This window comes from Heptranchias perlo, chromosome 17, assembly GCF_035084215.1.
Source record: "Heptranchias perlo isolate sHepPer1 chromosome 17, sHepPer1.hap1, whole genome shotgun sequence".
NCBI lineage: Eukaryota > Metazoa > Chordata > Chondrichthyes > Hexanchiformes > Hexanchidae > Heptranchias > Heptranchias perlo.
In genome coordinates, this window is record NC_090341.1 from 59,785,239 (window position 1) to 59,799,886 (window position 14,648).

General features: G+C 47.4%; 1 protein-coding gene across 4 annotated transcripts in view; it reads right to left on the bottom strand.

The window, feature by feature from the left end:
* ift122 (intraflagellar transport 122 homolog (Chlamydomonas)) overlaps positions 1-14,648 on the bottom strand; it is a 161,129-nt gene that overhangs the window by 52,713 nt on the left and 93,768 nt on the right. For all 4 annotated transcript variants that reach the window (XR_010966127.1, XM_067999036.1, XM_067999035.1 and 1 more), the window contains exon 23: positions 13,307-13,407. Coding sequence is in view for 3 of the 4 variants with exons in the window: in XM_067999036.1 (XP_067855137.1) it covers positions 13,307-13,407 (101 nt within the window). In the remaining variant the exon portion in view is untranslated. The remainder of the gene's footprint in view (positions 1-13,306; positions 13,408-14,648) is intronic.

Sequence of the window (14,648 nt, forward strand, 5' to 3'; positions counted from 1 at the left end):
TTAGGATAATTGAAGTCCCTCATTATCACTACTCTAAAGTTCTTGCATCTTTCTGCAATTTGCCTGCAAATTTGCTCCTCTATCTTCTTCCCACTATAGTAATAGCTCCTCTATTGTTCCTTAATTCTAACCAAATTGATTCTGTCTTTGACCCCTCAACTACATCATCCCTTTCTAGTGCTATAACAATATCTTTGATCAACACTGTACTCTTCTTTTTTCCTTCCCTATCTTTCCTGAATACATTGTAGCCAGGAATATTAAGTGCCCATTCCTCCCCTTGTTTGAGCCAGGTCTCTGTTATTGCCACTATATCATAGTCCCATGTGGCTACTTGAGCCTACAGCTCACCAACCTTATTTACCACGCTACGTGCATTTACGCATATGCACTCCATACCCATCCTAGTCTGCCTTGCAATTTCCCCCTTTCGCATCCCTCCTATTTCTGAACTACTCTTTATTCTAATGTTGTTTGTCTCTCCCAGTCCTCTATGCATCTTGTATCTCCTCTCTGATGGTTCAACCTGGCGTCCATCCCCCTGCCAAATTGGTTTAAACCCTCCCCCACACCACTAGTTAACCTCCCTGCGAGGACATTAGTCCCAGCCCTGTTGAGGTGCAACCCGTCCATCTTGGACCGATCCCTCCTACCCCAGAACTGATCCCAATACCCAGGAATTTGAAGCCCTCCCTCCTGCATCATTTCTCCAGCCATGCATTATCACCTGCCTTATTCTACTATTCCTATATTCACTACAGCATGGCACAGGAAGTAATCCAGAGATTACTATCTTTGAGGTCCTGCTTTTTAACTTCCTCCCTAGCTCCAGAAACTTTGAATGCAGGACCTCAATCATTTTCCTTCCTATGTCATTGGTTCCCACGTGGACCACGACTTCTGGCTGTTCCCCTTCCCCCCTCAAAATGTTCTGCACCCTCTCAGTGATGTCCTTTACCAGGGCACCAGGGAGACATCACACCATGTGGGACTCACTTCGGCCGTTGCAGAAACGTCTGTCTGTCCCCCTGACTATTGAATCCCCTATGACCACTGCATTTCTACACATCGCTATGCCCCCCTGTGCAGTCATTTGCCCCACGGTGCCGTGGATGTGCTCTAGTCTGCACTGCCTCAAGTTGTCATCACCCTCACCAGTATTCAGTACTGAAAACCGGTTTGAGAGTGCCACACTTTGGGAGAATTCCTGCACTGCCTGCCTCTTCCTACCCTGCCGGATGGTCACCCACTTACTGTCCTCCAGAACTCTCTATAGCTGTGGGGTGACCGCCTCCTGGAACTTGTGCTCCAAGAAGTTCTCAGCCTCCCATATGCTCTGCAGTGATTTCAGTTGATTGTTAGAGCCCCATTACCATGTACAGGTCAAACACCATTGGGAAAAGCTTAAAAGGAACAATGTGCCTCCAGGGAAGGCTCACAAAAAGCCTGCCTCATAAATGCCAGTTTTTCAGCCTTAAATGAAGTTCAAACTTATTTCATTTTGATATTTGAATGTTTTATTCTCTGATGCAATCCTGGTTCTTTGGATCATTTTATTTGGAGCACTACGATGCTTGGATTAACATGGTATGAAGTAGAGTGCTAGACATGGAGGGGAAATTTTAAACCCCCTGGAGAGGTGGGAGAGGGGTCCGAAGGAGTTAAATTATTAAAAATCTGAAAGCAGACCCCAACCCACTGCAAACTTGCCTTGTTCCGGTTTAATCGAGGCGGGTTGGGGAGTGGAGTGAGTAACCTGCTGTTGAGAGGAAGGTCAGTAATTTAAATATGTTAACGAGGATGCGAGCCTCAGATTTTTAGCAGTCTTTCACATTTAACGACTGTGCGCTGGGGTTCCCTGGGCTCGAGAAAACCAGCAGATGAAGGGAGGCAAGAACAGTCAGATCTAGCAGGTAAGTGTCTTTCCAGCACGGCTTGTGAGCCAGGAGGAGCTGAAGCGCTTCCCCCCAGCCCCCCAAGGTAAACTGCCGTGACCCACCCCACAAATCCACTGCCACACCCCCACCCCAACCCCACGAATCCCCGCGATACTGCCCCCCACGTGCCCGCGATAAAACCCCCCGCCCCACAACACGCGATCCAGGGAACCGCCCCCTCCCCGCATCCGCGACCCCGCCTGCGTAATTCCCCCCTGCAGGTCGACCCCTACACCCCTGATTCCCGGGACGATCCGTGAGAGAGCGGGACCTGAGAGAGACCATAAAACGGTGAGAGAGCGGGACCTGAGAGAGACCATAAAATGGAGTGAGAGCAGGACCTGAGAGAGACCATAAAATGAAGTGAGAGAGCGGGACCTGAGAGAGACCATAAAATGGAGTGAGAGAGCGGGACCTGAGAGAGACCATGAAGCAGTGAGAGAGCGGGACCTGAGAGAGACCATAAAACAGTACGAGAGCGGGACCTGAGAGAGACCATGAAGCAGTGAGAGAGCGGGACCTGAGAGAGACCATTAAACGGAGTGAGAGAGCGGGACCTGAGAGAGACCATTAAACGGAGTGAGAGAGCGGGACCTGAGAGACCATAAAACAGTGAGAGAGCGGGACCTGAGAGAGACCATGAAGCAGTGAGAGAGCGGGACCTGAGAGAGACCATTAAACGGAGTGAGAGAGCGGGACCTGAGAGAGACCATTAAACGGAGTGAGAGAGCGGGACCTGAGAGACCATAAAACAGTGAGAGAGCGGGACCTGAGAGAGACCATGAAGCAGTGAGAGAGCGGGACCTGAGAGAGACCATTAAACGGAGTGAGAGAGCGGGACCTGAGAGAGACCATAAAGTAGTGAGCGGTTTGTCTGAAGCAGACAGAAAAATCAAAAACTGGTATCACAACACAAGCAATAGCGGCAGGGGTAAATTACCGATATCATAGAATAATAGAAAATTTACGGCACAGAAGGAGACCATTCGGCCCATCTGGACCGCGCCAGATGAAAATGAGCCACCCAACCTAATCATCCCACTTTCCAGCACTTGGTCTGTAGCCCTGTAGGTTATGGCACTTCAAGTGCATATCCAAGTACTTTTTAAATGAGTTGAGGGTTTCTGCCTCCACCATCCTTTCAGGCAGTGAGTTCCAGACCTCCACCACCCTCTGAGTGAAAAATTTCTCCTCAGCTCCCCTCTAATCCTTCTACCAATTACTTTAAATCTATGCCCCCTGGTTATTGACCTCTCTGCTAAGGGAAATAGGTCCTTCCTATCCAGTCTACCTAGGGCCCTCATAATTTTATACACCTCAATTAAATCACCCCTCAGCTTCCTCTGTTCCAAAGAAAACAACCCCAGCCTATCCAATCTTTCTTCATAGCTAAAATTCTCCAGTCCTGGCAACATCCTCGTAAATCTCCTCCGTACCCTCTCTAGTGCAATTACATGCTTCCTGTAATGTGGTGACCAGAACTGTATGCAGTACTCAAGCCGTGGCCTAGCTAGTCCTTCATACAGTTCTAGCTCTTATATTCTATGCCTCAGCTAATAAAGGAAAGTATCCCGCATTCCTTTTTAATCACCTTATCTAGCTGTCCTGCTACCTTCAGGGATCTGTGGACATGCACTCCAAGGTCCCTCTGGTCCTCAACACCTCTCAGTATCCTCCCATTTATTGTGTATTCCCTTGCCTTGTTTGCCCTCCCCAAATACATTACCTCACACTTCTCCAGATTGAATTCCATTTGCCATTTTTCTGCCCACTTGGCCAGTCCATTGATATTTTCCTGCAATCTACAGCTTTCCTCCTCTATCAACCACACAGCTAATTTTTGTATCATCTGCAAACTTCTTAATCATGCCTCTTAATTCAGGTCGAAATCATTAACATATACCACATACGTATTTCGTTGGGGCTGGGGCTCAACACATGCACATCCTGTGCCATGTGGAAACTCCAGAACACTTTGTGTGTCCTGAAAAACATGTGCATTTTTTTTTATTCGTTCATGGGATGTGGGCGTCGCTGGCGAGGCCGGCATTTATTGCCCATCACTAATTGCCTTTCAGAAGGTGGTGGTGAGCCGCCTTCTTGAACCGCTGCAGTCCGTGTGGTGAAGGTTCTCCCACAGTTAGCTAGGAAGTTGCAGGATTTTGACCCAGCGACGATGAAGGAACGGTGATATATTTCTAAATCAGGATGGTGTGTGACTTGAAGGGGAACGTGCAGGTGGTGTTGTTCCCATGTGCCTGCTGCCGTTGTCCTTCTAGGGTTTGGGAGGTGCTGTCGAAGATGCCTTGGCGAGTTGTTGCATTGCATCCTGTGGATGGTACACACTGCAGCCATGGTGTGCCGGTGGTGGAGGTAGTGATTGTTTAGGGTGGTGGTTAGGGTGCCAATCAAGCTGTCTGTTTTGTCCTGGATGGTGTCGAGCTGCTTGAGTGTTGATGGAGCTGCACTCATCCAGGCAAGTGGAGACTATTCCATCACACTCCTGACTTGTGCCTTGTAGATGGTGGAAAGGCTTTGGGGAGTCAGGAGGTGAGTCACTCGCCGCAGAATACCCAGCCTCTGACCTGCTCTTGTAGATACAGTATTTATGTGGTTGGTCCAGTTAAGTTTCTGGTCAATGGTGACCCCCAGGATGTTGATGGTGGGGGATTCGGTGATGGTAATGCCATTGAATGTCAAAGGAGGTGGCTAGACTGTCTCTTGTTGGAGATGGTCATTGCCTGGCACTTGTCTGGTGCAAATGGTACTTGCCGCTTATCAGCCCAAACCTGGATGTTGTCCAGGTCTTGCTGCACGCGGGCACGGACTGCTTCATTACCTGAGGGGTTGCGAATGGAACTGAACACTGTGCAATCCTCAGTGAACATCCCCATTTCTGACCTTGTGATGGAGGGAAGGTCACTGATGAAGCAGATGAAGATGGTTGGGCCTAGGACACTGCCCTTAGGAACTCCTGCAGCAATGTCCTGGGGCTGAGATGATTGGCCTCCAGCAACCACTACTGTCTTCTTTTGTGCTAGGTTTGAAGTGCCGCCAAATGCTCGAGCTCGAGCTCAGAGTTTCTGAGCTTGAGGGGCGGCTGGTGTCACTATAGTGCATACGGGAAGCTGAGAGTTTTGTGTATAGCATCTTTCAGTAGGTGGTCACCCCACAGCTATGGAGAGTTCAGGCCAAGAGGGAGTGGCTGACCACCAGACAGACTAGGAGGAACAGGCAGCAGTGCAGGAATTCCCTGGGACTGTGGCACTCCCAAACAGGTATTGAGTGTTGAATCCCAGTGAAGGTGTTGACACCTTGGGGGAGTGCAGTTAGAAGCAAATCCACGGCACTGTGGGAGTCTCGACTTCCCCAGGGGGGTACAAGGAATGCAGTTGTTATAGGGGATTCGATAGTCAGGGGGACGGACAGGCGTTTCTGCAACCCCCGACGTGAGTCCTTCATGGTGAGCTGCCTCGCTGGTGACAGGGTAAAGAATGTGATTGAGAGGGTGCAGGACATTTTGAGGGGGGAAGAGGAACAGCCAGAAGTCGTGGTCCATGTGGGAAACAATGACATAGGTTGAGGTCCTGCACTCAAAGTTTCAGAACTAAGGAGGAAGTTAAAAAGCAGGACCTCGAAAGGTCGTACACCCTGGATTACTCCCAGTGCCATGTGCTAGTGAGTAAAGGAATAGTAGGATAAGACAGGTTAATGCATGGCTGGAGAAATGGTGCAGCAGGGAGGGCTTCAGATTCCTGGGGCATTGGGACCAGTTCTGGGGCAAGAAGGACCTGTTAAAGATGGACAGGTTACACCTCAACAGAGCCTGGACCAATGTCCTCGCGGGGAGGTTAACTTGCGCTGTGGGGGAGGGTTTAAACTAATTTGTCAGGGGGGTGGGTACCAGGATGGAACATTAGAAAGGAGAAGCAAGGTGCACAGAGGACTGGGAGGGACAAATAGCACTAGAGTGTTAGTTCAAGAAATAGGAGAGATCAAATAGGGGGAAATGCAAGGTAGTCTAAGATGAGATTAGAGTGCATGTGTGTAAATGCACACAGCATGGTAAATAAGGTTGGTGAGCTGCAGGCTCAAGTCGCCACATGGGACTATGATATAGTGGCAATAACAGAGACCTGGCTCAAAGAAGGGGAGGATTGAGGACTTAATATTCCTGGCTACAAGGTATTCAGGAAAGGTAGGGAAAGAAAGAAAGGTGGGGGTGATGGTGGAGGGTAGGGTGGCAGTATTGATCGAAGAAACTATCATAGCATTGGAAAGGGATGATATAGTTGCAGAATCTATTTGGTTAGAATTAAGGAACAATAGAGAAGCTATTACGCTACTGGGTGTATACTATACGGCACCAAATAGTGGGTAGGAGGTGCAAATTTGAAGGTAAATTATAAAAAGATGCAAGAACAATAGAGTAGTGATAACGGGGGACTTCAATTATCCCAATATAGACTGAGACAGTAACAGTGTAAAGGGAAAAGAGGGGGAGGATTTCCTCAAATGTGTACAAGAGAACTTTCTTGATCAGTCTGTTTCCAGCCCAACGAGGAAGGAAGCAGTGCCGGATCTAGTTCCGGTGATTGAAGTGGAGCACGTGGAGCATGTTTCAGTGGGGGAGCATCTGGAGAACAGTGATCATAAAAGCATTAGGTTTAGAATAATTATCCAAAAGGACAAAGAACAATCAAAAGTAAAAATACTAAACTGGAGGAGGGTTAATTTCAGAGAATTAAAAAGGGATCTTGCCCAGGTGGATTGGAATCAAAAACTGGTAGGCAAAACAGTAATTGAACAATGGGAGGCCTTCAAGGAGGAGATGGTTTGGGTACAGAGTAGACACATTCCCATGAGTGGGAAAGGAAGGACATCCAAAGTTAGAGCTCCCTGGATGGCCAAAGATATAGAGATTAAAATGAAACAGAAAAAAGAGGCTTATGTCAAGTGTAGGTTTCATAATACAGTAGAGAACTAAGCTGAATACAGAAAGTACAGAGGAGATCTAAAAAAAGGGAATAAGAGGAGCAAAGAGAGAGTATGAGAATAGATCAGCTGCTAACATAAAAGGGAATCCAAAAATCTTTTATAAACATATAAATAGTTAAGGGCTAATTAAAGGGAGGGCCAATTAGGGACAAAATAGGAGATCTTCTTGTGGAGGCAGAGGGTCTGGCTGAGATATTGAATGAATACTTCACATGGGTCTTCACTGGAGAAGAGGATGCTGCCAATGTAGCAGCAAAGGAGGAGGTGATGGTGATATTGGATAGGATAACAATAGCTAAAGAGGAGGTACTTAAAAGGTTAGCAGTACTCAAAGTAGAAAAGCCACCCAGTCCAGATGGGATGCATCCTAGGTTACTGAGGGAAGTAAAGGTGGAAATTGTGGAGGCTCTGGCCACAATTTTCCAATCCTAATTAGACATGGGGGCAGTGCCAGATGACTGAACAATTGCAAATGTTACACCCCAGTTCAAAAAAGGAAAGAGGGATAAACCCAGCAATTACAGGCCAGTCAGCCTAACGTTGGTGGTGGGAAACTTAGGCACAATAATCCGGGACAAATTTAATTGGCACTTGGAAAATTATAGGCTAATAAATGAAAGTCAGTATGGATTTGTTAAAGGAAAATCGTGTTTGTCTTGATTTAGTTCTTTGATGAAGTAACGGAGAGGGTTGATGAGGGTAGTGCGGTTGATGTTGTGTAGAAGGACTTTCAAAAGGCACTTGATAAAGTACCACATAATAGACTTGTAAGCAAAATTAAAGCCCATGGCATTAAAGGGACAGTGGCAGCGTGGATACAAAATTCTCGAAGGGAAAAAAATTACAGGGCTAGGGGAAAAAGCAGGGAAGTGGGACTAATTGGATAGCTCTTTCAAAGAGCCGGCACAGGCACAATAGGCCAAATAACCTCCTTCTGTGCTGTAACATATTATGATAATATGACCTCCGGGTTCCCTCATTTCCCGGCCGCCACAAGACCCCTCCCTTCCTCCCCGTAAACAATGGGGCCAGAGTTTCTGCTCTCCTCGTTTCAACGTTGAGCCAGATACTTTTTTATTTGCTCATGGGATGTGGGCGTCGCTGGCAAGGCCAGCACTTATTGCTCATCCCTAATTGCCCTTGAGAAGGTGGTGGTGAGCCGCCTTCTTGAACCGCTGCAGTCCGTGTGGTGAAGGTTCTCCCACAGTGCTGTTAGGAAGGGAGTTCCAGGATTTTGACCCAGCGATATATTTCCAAGTCAGGATGGTGTGTGACTTGGAGGGGAACGTGCAGGTGGTGTTGTTCCCATCTGCCTGCTGCCCTTGTCCTTCTAGGTGGTAGAGGTCGCGGGTTTGGGAGGTGCTGTCGAAGAAGCCTTGGCGAGTTGCTGCAGTGCATCCTGTGGATGGTACAGACTGCAGCCATGATGCGCTGGTGGTGAAGGGAATGAATGTTTAGGGTGGTTGATGGGGTACCAATAAAGTGGGCTGCTTTGTCCAGGATGGTGTCGAGCTTCTTGAGTGTTGTTGGAGCTACAACCATCCAGGCAAGTGGAGAGTATTCCACCACACTCCTGATGTGTGCCTTGTAGGTGGAAAGGCTTTGGGGAGTCAGGAGGTGCAGAATACCCAGCCTCTGACCTGCTCTTGTAGCCACAGTATTTATGAAGTTGGTCCAGTTAAGTTTCTAGTCAATGGTGACCCCCAGGATCTTGATGGTGGGGGATTCTGTGATGGTAATGCCGTTGAATGTCAAGGGGAAGTGGTTAGACTGTCTCTTTTTGGAGATGGTCATTGCCTGGCACTTGTCTGGTGCGAATGGTATTTGCTACTTATCAACCCAAGCCTGGATGTTGTCCAGGTCCTGCTGCGTGCGGTCCGGAGCTGAGTGGTCCTGGCGGAACCCAAACTGGGCATTGGTGAGCAGGTTATTGGTGAGTAAGTGCCGCTTGATTGCACGTCGATAGCAGGTTATTGGTAAGTAAGTGCCGCGTGATAGGTGTCGACAACACTTTCCATCACTTTGCTGATGATTGAGAGTAGACTGATGGGGCGGTAATTGGCCAGATTGGATTTGTTCTGTTTTTTGTGAACAGGACACACTTGGGCAATTTTCCACATTGTCGGGTAGATTCCAGTGTTGTAGCTGTACTGGAACAGTTAGGCTAGAGGCGCGGCTAGTTCTGGAGCACAAGTCTTCCGCACTACAGCCGGGATGTTGTTGGGGACCATAGCCGTTGCTGTATCCAGTGCACTCAGCCGTTTCTTGGTATCATGTGGAGTGAATCGAATTGACTGACAACTGGCTTCTGTGATAGTGGGGATATCGGGAGGAGGCCGAGATGGATCATCCACTCGGCACTTCTGGCTGAAGATGCTTGCAAATGCTTTAGCCTTGTCTTTTGTACTCACATGCTGGGGATGTTCACGGAGCCTCCTCCTCCAGTTAGTTGTTCAATTGTCCACCACCATTCACGACTGGATGTGGCAGGACTGCAGAGCTTTGATCTGATCCGTTGGTTGTGGAATCACTTAGCCCTGTCTATAGCATGTTGCTTCTGCTGTTTAGCATGCATGTAGTCCTATGTTGTAGCTTCACCAGGTCGGCACCTCATTTTTAGGTACACCTGGTGCTGTTCCTGACGTGCTCTTCTACCAGGGTTGATCCCCTGGCTTGTTGGTAATTGTAGAGAGTGAGGAATATGCCAGGCCATGAGGTTACAGATTGTGCTGGAATACAATTCTGTTGCTGCTGGTGGCTCGCAGCACCTCATGGATGCCCAGTTTTAAGCTGCTAGATCTGTTCTGAATCTATCCCATTTAGCACGGTGGTAGTGACACACAACACGTTGGATGGTGTCCTCAGTGTGAAGACGGGACTTCGTCTCCACGAGGACTGTGCGGTGGTCACTCCTACCAATACTGTCATGGGCAGATGCATCTGCGACAGGTAGACTGGTGAGGATGAGGTCAAGTAGGTTTTTCCCTCGTGTTGGTTCACTCACCAGTTGCCGCAGGCCCAGTCTAGCAGCTATGTCCTTCAGGACTCGGTCACCTAGGTCAGCAGTGGTGCTACCGAGCCACTCTTGGTGATGAACATTGAAGTCCCCCACCCAGAGTACGTTATGTGCTTTGCTACCCTCAGTGCTTCCTCCAAGTGGTGCTCAAAATGTAGGAGGACTGATTCATCAGCTGAGGGAGGGCGGTAGGGGTAGGGTAGAGTATTATTTAAATGGTGATAGATTGGGAAATATTGATGTATAAAGGGACCTGGGGGTCCTTGTACACCAGTCACTGAAAACAATCATGCAGGTGCAGCAAGCATTTAGGAAGGCAAATGGTATGTTGGCCTTCATTGCAAGAGATTTGAGTACAGGAGCAAGGATGTCTTGCAGCAGTTATACAGGGCCTTGGTGAGACCACACCTGGAGTATTGTGTGGAGTTTTGGTCTCCTTACCTAAGAAAGGATATACTTGCCATAGAGGAAGTGCAGCGAAGGTTCACCAGACTGATTCCTGGGATGGCAGGACTGTCATATGGGAGGTTGGGTCGACTCGGCCTGTATTCACTCGAGTTTAGAAGAATGAGAGGGGATCTCGTTGAAACATATAAAATTCTGACAGGGCTAGACAGACTGGATGCAGGGAGATTGTTTCGCCTGGCTGGGGGGTCCAGAATGAGGGGGTCACAGTCTCTGGATCAGGGGTACGATATTTAGGACTGAGATGAGCAAAAATTTCTTCACTCAAGAGGGTGGTGAACCTGTGGAATTCTCTACCACAACAGGCTGTGGAGGCCAAGTCACTGAATATATTTAAGAAGGAGCTAGATAGATTTCTAGACACAAAAGGTATCAAGGGGTATGAGGAGAGAGCGGGAATATAGTATTGAGATGGAGGATCAGCCACGATCATATTTAATGGTGGAGCAGGTTTGAAGGGCTGAATAGCTCCTATTTTCCATGTTTCTGATCAGCATGAGGTTTCCTTGCCCATGTTTGACCTGATGCCTTGAGATTTCATGGGGTCCGGAGTCAATGTTGAGGACTCCCAGGGCCACTCCCTCCTGACTGTATATCACTGTATCGCCACCTCTGGTGGGTCTGTCCTGCCAGTGGAACAGGACAGACCCAGGGATGGTGATGGAAGAGTCTGGGACATTGGCTGAAAGGTATGATTCTGTGAGTATGGCTATGTCAGGCTGTTGCTTGACTAGTCTGTGGGACAGCTCTCCCAATTTTGGCACAAGTCCCCAGATGTTAGTGAGGAAGACTTTGCAGGGTCGACTGGGCTTGGTTTGCCTTTGTCGTGTCCGGTGCCTAGTGGTCCAATGCTGGGTGGTCCGTCAGTTTTATTCTTATTATGACTTTTTGTAGCGAGATTTCAGAGGGCGATTAAGAATTGACCACATTGCTGTGGGTCTGGAGTCACATATAGGCCAGACCGGGTAAGGACGGCAGGTTTCCTTCCCTAAAGGACATTAGTGAACCAGGTGGGTTTTTAACGACAATCCGGTAGTTTTATGGCCACCACTACTGATACTAGTTTTTTATTCCAGATTTTATTTAATTAATTGAATTTAAATTCCCCAGCTGCCGTGGCGGGATTTGAACTCATGACTCCAGATTATTCGTCCAGGCCTCTGGATTACTAGTTCAGTAACATAACCACTACGCTACCGTACCCTACTATGCTACTGAACCCAAGCAATATTTTGTTTGTGATATGCTGCCTCCTGGCACATAGCTCTCTCTCTACTCCAGCCACCCCAGTGCACTGCAGTGCTGCACTATGATACCACCATCTAGAGGCCATAATTGGGCTCAAACCCAGTCCTGGTCTCCTCTGCTGAAGGCACTGACTCGGTTGGGGTATAGTTCCGCTGGCGTCAGCAGTCCTTTGGTACCTTGTCCAGGTGGTTATTCTTTTTGTGTGACCCTACATGGTAAGTTCTGGAATATTCAATCATAGGTACACAAAGGAGGCTGGTGCTGTTCCTGCCCGACACTCCTGCATGTTTTGCAACAACGTCATAATCAAGAGCAGGAACCCTGGGTGGTTTATATCTTCCGTAGCCCTGGGACCCTGAGGCCATCCCTGCCTGGCTGAAATCAGCTACCTCACCACAAATCAAAAGTGGGGCCTTCCTTTCAAACCCAACCAAACACAATCTGTCTCAACACAAGGTTCAGAGCTGGTCTTATCTATAGGTGTTTTCCACTGCATAAAACCATACAAGTTCTGGAATGGTCAAAACAAGTTGTTTAAAGGTATGATGTGGAGATGCCGGTGATGGACTGGGGTGGACTTCACCTGACGAAGGAGCAAAGCTCCGAAAGCTTGTGATTTCAAATAAAGCCGTTGGACTATAACCTGGTGTTGTGCGACTCCTTACATTTGTTTAAAGGTAGTATTCCCACCCCTTGGCATGATTATTGAGAGCTTGTTGAACACTAGAATACTGAGATTAGTCTGTTTCATTACATTACAGTTATGAAAAGTGGGATGGAGGCAAGATTGCTAATCAATGGGATAGATCCCAGACCAAAGGAACCATTTGTAATAGCCTAGAGAGACATATATAGTACATTCCAGCAGGGTCCAATAGCCATTCAAACACCTAAAATCTTAAGTATGTTACTGAGAATCCCTCCAAAAGATACCTCAGAACCACAACAGCTACCCATACTGTGTTATTACCCAAAGGTTACTGCATTTTACAAAACTCTTCAGGCTGTATTCTATTCAAGCTATGAAGGCACCCAGACGCCCTACTTCCAGGTCTCTGCTGATGTTGGTTTTATGTGACTACTAAGGCCTGTGGGAGAGTAACCCCCAGTGACCTGCCTTCCCTCCTTCCCAAGCAAGTACCTAGCCTGTTTTAGCAGCTTCCACCAACAGCGAGAATGAGGTCAGAAAGCAGCTATTTCAGGGAATCAGCCCACATCCTACACACTCTGTGGCACAGTGCACTGTAACACCAAATGCTGTACTTTCTGTGCACTTCTAATGCTGAATATTTTGAAGCAAATTTGAAGAAACAAAGACAAGTAGCGCTTAAAGGAAAATTTTTTGGCTCCAACAACTACTTAATCCTCTGATAAATTGTCCCTGGGATCAATTCCTACTTTTAGTTGATCTGCATGATTAAAATCAATGCCCAAAGTGGACATTCTGAATTGGTAGCGACTATCACATCACAGCTGGAATGCTGCTGTACAGTTAGTAACACCTGCACATGTCTTTCCCTTCATCCACCAGTCCTGTACTGATGGCAGCTGCATCAAAACTATGTGGAGTGGATCGCACTAGAACAACCAATACATTCCAGCACTGGCTAACACCATAAGAGCTCAGGCGTCAAAAGGATACACTTTGGAGATGCCTAAAGGAGTTTCTTTAGTAAGATTGTGAAGTAAAAATCGGGAGATGTTGAAGAGTGCTTCGGGTAAGTGGGAACTAAAAGGTTCATCCTGCAACAAAGATAAAATGGTGTTAATTATGGGTTTGTGTTCTGACTCACCATATTTGCTGTCTCTCTCCTTCCTTACAATGGGCCTCACAGAAGTTAAAGAGAAAATCAGAATAAATGTAAATTGCAGCAGGGTAAAGTGAGATTTAAAACACTGTATCAAAGGATGTGCATTTGATGTGCTATTGTCTAATTCAGCCCAACTAACTCTAGATGAGAATTATTTTTAAGCAGAGGTAGTGTGTACGTTTCATTCCTCATAGAAAGAAACAAACAGAATGGTGCTGAACACACAGAAGTTCATGATGCTTTAAGGAAGTGACTAGATTTAACCTTTTGTAGCAGGGATATCCAAATTGTACCCATGGTCACTTGCAGTGCCAAGCCATGACAATCCAACCCTCAAAGCCCAGGCAGCCCAGTCCTATTGTCTAATTTCTAATTCGCTGGTTTCTCCTGTTTGCGTTTCTGGAAAGGGCTGTTAAGATCATAAGAAAGGAGCAGGAGTAGGCCATACGGCCCCTCGAGCCTGCTCCGCCATTCAATCAGACCATGGCTGATCTTCAACCTCAACTCCACTTTCCCCACCCGATCTCCACATCCCTTCATTCCCCTAGAGTTCAAAAATCTATCAATCTCAGCCTTGAATATACTCAGCATCCAAAGCCCGCCGGGGTAGAGAATTCTAAAGATTCACCACCCTCTGAGTGAAGAAATTTCTCCTCATCTCAGCCCTAAATGGCCGACCCCTTATCCTGAGACTATGCCCCCTAGTTCTAGACTCTCCAGCCAGAGGAAACTGCCTCTCAGCATCTACCCTGTCAAGCCCTCTCAGAATCTTATACATTTCAATGAGATCACCTCTCATTCTTCTAAATTCAATAGAGTATAGGCCCATTCTACTTGATGTCTCCTCATAGGACAACCCCAGGAATCAATCTAGTGAACCTTCACTGCACCGTCTCTAAGGCAAGTATATCCTTCCTTAGGTAAGGAGACCAAAACTGTACAGAGTACTCCAGGTGAGGTCTCACTAAGGCCTTATACAACTGTAGCAAGACTTTCTTCCTCTTGTATTCCAACCCGGTTGTAATAAAGGCCAACATACCATTTGCCTTCCTAATTGCTTGCTGTCTCTGCATGCTAACTTTCTGCGTTCTTAGTGCTGTTACTTCATTAGACTCTGGAACAGTTCCTACAGATTGGAGGGTGGCAAATGTAACCCCACTATTTAAAAAAGGA